Source organism: Octopus bimaculoides, chromosome 23, assembly GCF_001194135.2.
Source record: "Octopus bimaculoides isolate UCB-OBI-ISO-001 chromosome 23, ASM119413v2, whole genome shotgun sequence".
Lineage (NCBI taxonomy): Eukaryota > Metazoa > Mollusca > Cephalopoda > Octopoda > Octopodidae > Octopus > Octopus bimaculoides.
The window spans coordinates 34,925,467-34,931,965 of record NC_069003.1 but is presented as its reverse complement, the minus strand read 5'-3'; the positions used below and the strand labels follow the sequence as shown (position 1 = coordinate 34,931,965).

The 6,499-nt window shown below is 36.1% G+C and overlaps 1 protein-coding gene across 4 annotated transcripts in view; it reads right to left on the bottom strand.

Moving 5' to 3' along the window:
• Positions 1-6,499, bottom strand: part of LOC106878315 (WD repeat-containing protein 86) — a 43,987-nt gene that overhangs the window by 17,022 nt on the left and 20,466 nt on the right. For all 4 annotated transcript variants that reach the window (XR_001410487.2, XM_052975939.1, XM_014927505.2 and 1 more), the window contains exon 4: positions 5,289-5,392. Coding sequence is in view for 3 of the 4 variants with exons in the window: in XM_052975939.1 (XP_052831899.1) it covers positions 5,289-5,392 (104 nt within the window). In the remaining variant the exon portion in view is untranslated. The remainder of the gene's footprint in view (positions 1-5,288; positions 5,393-6,499) is intronic.

Below are 6,499 nucleotides of genomic sequence, written 5' to 3'. Positions count from 1 at the left end.
TATATATATATATATATATATATATATATATTTAGTTCAAATTTACAGAAAACAAAAAGACGAAGACAGGTGAGAGAACAATAAGCAGGTGTATTAGTTCGATGCTCAGGAAGAATTGAAAGGTCTTTGACGTTTCGAGCCTGCGCTCTTCGATAGAAAGGATATCTATATATATATATAAACGCCCTCGCGCAAGCTGCATGGCGCGTGTACACTCGCTCATACAAACATCTTGCGAAAATGTAAGTATAGGCAAATGTGTGGTTTGGTGCATTCACGATCACATAACGAGTTAAATAGCTACCTGGTGTTTATAAGAATGGGGTGGTTAAAGCTAAACTTAATTCATCCATACCTTAAAGTAAATTATGTTAACAGTTACTCAAATTCATTGCTACTGCATTGTGCGGGGATATTTATGTACATTTATGAATACATTTATGTAGGGTTCAAGTAGCTTGGTTTGTAATAAAATCTACTATATCCGGTGTGTTACCATAGCAATCTAACGCGATCTATAACTGAAATTTGTGTCAGAGAAATGAAAAAAATGTTTAAATAACGATTGATTTTTCAGAAATTCAATTCAGGTTAGTCCATTCTATTTATTTTGTTTAAAATGTTCATGTGGGTTTTAGCGACTGATTATTTTTATACAAATAGAACAAATAGAACAATGAGGTGTGGTAAATAGTTAACTGCAAAACAACCATGATTTAAATGTGGATTGCTTTTTGAAGTGTCAAGGTTAAAATTAGAAATTAGCAGTTTGTACGACATAAAAATATTAATAATAGACATTTGAAAAGAAATAAAAGCCGAGGACATATCAGATAAATGAGGAAAATATAACATGATACAATATAATATAACATAATATGATATGATATGATATGATATTATGATATGATATGATATTATGATATGATATGATATTATGATATGATATGATATAATACAATATAATGTGAGCTGCTTGGTAGCATTGTACGTCTCTGGGCCAGTCAATGCACTAGGCCTTATGTTATTTAATTATTGACAGCAAACCACAACATACACAGGTCAGAATTGGGACCCTTGACCCATGTGATCCCAGGATAACTGGTCAGAGTGACCATACCTTAAGGTATATAATATTATATAGTACGAACACAAGGGGCTCCTTGCCGGGAATTCTACAATCCAGTGCCCCAGCATGGCTGCAGTATAATGACATAAACAATTAAAAGACAAAAAAAAAAAAGTGAACGCAATTGAAAGGTTGTTGCTGGTGCTGCTGCTGTTGTTGTTGTTGTTGTTGTTGATAAAAAATTTATCTACTTGAAACTTCAAACCAGAAAATGAAAATGGATACGTGTGTGTGTGTGTGTGTGTGTGTACAAGTGGGTGCATATATACATACAAAGAATTTTCCTAGTTTATCTTTTAAATGTTTCTAATGTTTCGTGAATTTATTAGGAGTGTTGCACTACATACATACATACATACTTACATACATACATACATACACACATACATACATACATACATATATACAAGCTTGCATATATACACGCATACATACTTACATACATACATATATACAAACTTGCATACATACATACATGCATACATATATACATACATATATACAAACTTGCATACACGCATACATACATGCATACATACACACATACATACATACATACATACATACATACATACATGTATACAAGCTTGCATATATACACGCATACATACTTACATATATACATACATATATACAAACTTGCATACATACGTAGATACATTTATACAATCTTGCATACATACATGCATACAAATATACATACATGCTTACATTCATTCATACAAACACATACATACATACATACATACATACATACATACATACATACAACCATACATACATATACAGAACAAGGGACCAGGAAACTGTGCTGGTCCTATGGAGGACATTTGACCTCAACAGCTGAGCTACTGGGAGAGACGGAAAGAGCTACACCTCTACTCTCTAGAGCGAAGACAGGAATGGTATGCAGTGATATGTGTGTGGAAGATACTGGAGGGGCTGGCACCAAACTTTAGAATTAAGAGTTATACCAGACCTCGAATCGGACGTCACGGCATTGTTTCAAAAGTCCCAACTGTTTTATCTAAGGTGAGGACCATGTACTGAAATAGCTTGGGATTCAAGGGCCCCACAGCTATTTAACGCCTTGCCAAAACAACTGAGGGATCTGAATGACGTGGGGGTAGATGTTTTCAAAAAACAGCTCGACCTCTTGCTATCCAAGATCCCAGATGAACCAATATCAAGGCAGAAAGCTCAAAAGAAGGGCATTGGCATCGAATTCTCTGCTTCAGCAAAAGCCAATCACAGATAATTAGCCAATTAAAAGGTAATTACACTGGCAGTGCCCTAGCATGGCCACAGCCTTAAGACTGAAACATATAAAAGAATTTTAAAAAAGAATACACACATACTTATATAATACACACACACACACACACACACACACACACACACATAGCATCCACTGACAGGTTTGCAAAAGCAACGAAGATTTTGGAAGAAAAAAAAATATAAATAATAAATGAGTGAAAATCGAACTGCAATCCGCATGTTTGCTGCACAACTTGAGTGTGATGGCAATGCATTACAGACGAGATGCTGGAAGAGTTTGAGCATTTGAAAAGTGTGTGCGGAACGGTTGCCTCAGCATTTGATAGAGGAATTGAAGGAAAAGTGGGTGGAAGTTTGCTCTGATCTGCCAAAAGTGTTGAAGCCAATACAAAATACAGTTTTTCCTGATTTTGTGATGAAATCTGGGAGTATCTTTATCATCCTCAGACAAAGGTACACGTTATGGAATGGCGTCACACAGGCCGAAGCAATTCAGGGGCCAGAAATTGACATAAGAAAGTCATGGTGACTGCTTTAGGAAATGACAACGGCGTCCTTATCCTTGATTGTCTGAAACGTGTCCGTACCGACAACGATGTACAGTGGATTGTGGTATTTAATAAGCTTAGAGAAGCTATCACGAAGAAGAATCTAAACGGATCTGTAAATAACCCAGATTCACTACGACAATGCGAGGCTGTGCGCATCTTTGGCAGCAAATCAAGCAATCGGGAAATTTGGCCGGTCAACAATTTAGCATTTATTGTACAGTCCGGATCTTTACATCCTCTTCCATCTGTTTGGTCCAATAGAGGACAGGTCTTCGGGAATAAGAACTTGATGACACAAACGAAGTGAAAGGGGCTGTGAAGAAGTGAGTACAACGACACACTTTTGAATTTTTCTCCAAAGAAGACCCGAGAGTTGTGTACAACGATGGTGCCAATACATCGTTTTGGGATAGAGGCTATTTTGAGTAGCACCATTGTAGAGAGGAAGAGTTGCTCCGCACACATGACGTGTAAGATGACCAACTCATATCGTCTGTTGATATAAAAGTTACATCAATCATTGTATTATTTTCGTTAGAATCCTCGCGTCTGAGCATGAGTGCGTTTATATATACGTGCTTAAGGCAAAGAACCCTTTCGGTCACGAAAGAGCATGGGGTGTACCTAGAAAGTTCCCCTTCGAGGCACATGCCCAGGCAAGGTTGTTTATGGAAGACCAGCAGTCGAAATGGATTATCTATGTTCGTTTTTTCCGTTTTCTAATTTACAAAAGTCGAAGACCACGTTTCCCAAACGAATTTTCTGTTATGAGGGTATCAGTTAAAAATTTCCGTTTTTTTGTTTTAGTTCAAAATGGCTCCCGGATCGTGCGAATTTATCAGGATCATTGTCCTCTCAGCCAAGAAAAATGTGTACCGTCCAATAGGGATATGGGTCAAGTTGTTCCAGGAGGTTCCAGTTAATTTTGTATGGTGTTCCCACTTCTTTTAATCGCTATATATAGCTGGATAATATTGTAGTGTTGCACCTCTCTGAGATCCCAAAGACAACCATGTGAAGGGTGTCAGTAAAAGAGTTTTGAACCTATCTTCTAATAAAAATATCTTTGACGCAGCGGACCCCTATTACAACAAGGCTCTGGTAACTAACGGGTCGAGTTTAAGGACCACACTACCTATACGTATGCATGTATGTATGTATGTATGTATGTATGTATGTATGTATGTATGTATGTATGTATTGATAGATACATATAAACATACATTTATTTAAAGTTTACACAGTCGTGCAAATTTCTGAGAATTACTATGATTGTGGTTGTCGCCGTCGTCGTCGTCATCATATTTGACGTTGTTGTTGCTCTTGTTGGCGGCGGTGGCGGCGGTGGTGGTGGCCGCTTTGGTGGTATTGTTCGTGGTGAGTAGATGGTCTTACAACGAACACCGTAGTAGCAGGTACTAAGTGATTATACATAAATACCTATGAATAAATACTTTCGTTGTGTGAACATTTGCCAATAATGAGGTCCACAAACACTACAAACAATTATCAAAAAGCGAGCTCTCGATTCCTGTCCAGAACTAGAAGAAACACTTGACCTAAATTAAAACAATTAATAAAGTTTCCCATGAATTTGTAGGAAACAGTTTTTCACCCTCACATATACAAACTGTAGCAAGAAGCATAGATTGTGTATAGATTTCAACTGAAGTTTTGTTTATTCGTTAATCCTTCCACAGTTTTCTTTTTGTATCCGGTTTTCAAGATTCTTTATATGAATTCGTGTGTTGAAGCAAATGTTGTTATGTCTAGGCAAAGTCATTATGCCACTATTATTAACAAACGCACTTTGTTGGTCAATTAGTTAAAACATGACTTATTGTTTAACCTAATTAAACAAGCAATCGATTTGTTAATTGGATATTTAACCAATTCACTAATAATAAACAAACAAACCAAAGGAACCACAACTTTCAAACACATTTACCCAACATACAACCGTATCGATAAATAAATTCCATAAGTAAATTAGAACCACTCCTAAATATGTAACTAAACAGCGATAACTCTATTAAGTCATATAAAATTATAATCCTTATCGTCTTCCGTAGTGTAACATAGAAGTAAAAACCTAATAACCACATTATTTCAATTAATCATTATACAGGTAGGATTAAACACTAACTTTAATAAAAGTACAACAAGACACATTTAAACCAATGTACATTATATCGGTATTAATAGTAAACTGCAATAACTAAATTATATGCTAAATTGCAATCCATCTTTTTAGTTCATATTAATAATGATCGTACCGGTCTTCCATAGATATAATTAAAAATAAAGAAATTATCAATAATATTAAGAACCTGCATGGTACGGACTGCTGTCTCGTGGCCTCGGAATGTTCTCTTCAGAGCTCCTGACTTGGCATCGAACGCACGGCAGAATGTGTCACCACAACCTGTAAAAACTGAGAAATAAAAGCACTCCATCAATATTTGTCTATCATCCAGAAAAGATCTGTAAAATGCTAAAAATGACATTTATTCTACCGATTCCTTTAAAAAAAACCAACAAATATTCTCCCGTCGAATTGAAAAAGGAACGCTATACCCCAACAGTCGTGTTTTTCTTTTCAATTGGCTTTTTTCCTTTTAACGCACGGACTCTCGACTATGGAGTGGGATCCCTTTGTTCGATCGAACCCTTCAAGATGGTGCCCCAGAATGGTCGCAGTCCAATGTCTCAAATAATTTTCTACATTGTGTTCCTTTTCTTTTATTACCTCCGCCTTTTCAGTCGCGTTTGTTTGTCCGTGGACAAAATATCTCAAGAACCACTGAATGGCTTCAGATGAAACTTTCAGAGATGTTTGGCCTCATGACTGGCACAAACTGATTAGATTTTGAGATCGATCGGGTACCGGACAAGGATTCGGGATTATTTTTCCGGGTTTTTAACTTAATTTTTGAGAGCAGTCAGGTTCGTTTTTAGCATTCTCGTTTGTGAGAGCAGTCGAGCTTATTTCAGATATTCTCATTTTAAAAATCATCTCCGGCTAATCGTTGAGAGGACCTTGGTATTGCCTTGGCGGAGATTTGCGCTCTCTGAGTGCTCTTGTTTCCATTTGATCTTTATCTCTGAGCGACTGCCATCAATTCACCTGCCGACTACAAAACCTACCTATAAATCACAGCCCTTCTTCTTGGTACCATTCCTTTGTTTAATTTCCCACGAAATAACCCTACTTTATTTCCAAATGACATAACCTCATTACTTTATTTCTAGAGCTAACTTTTCATGTAATTTAAACCTGTTTAACCCTTGAAATGTTGGATTCACCCATTTTCCCCCTCGTTTGTTTACGTATTTCATGTTATTTGCACCGATGGTGACGTCCTGTACCCATATATGCATGTATATATATGTTTATATATTGTATATTGTTTATTTTTATTATATATATATATATATATATACCCACACACACATACAATGTATGTATGTGTTTATATACATACATATGTGACTATACATGTATATATATATATATATATATATATATATATATATATAT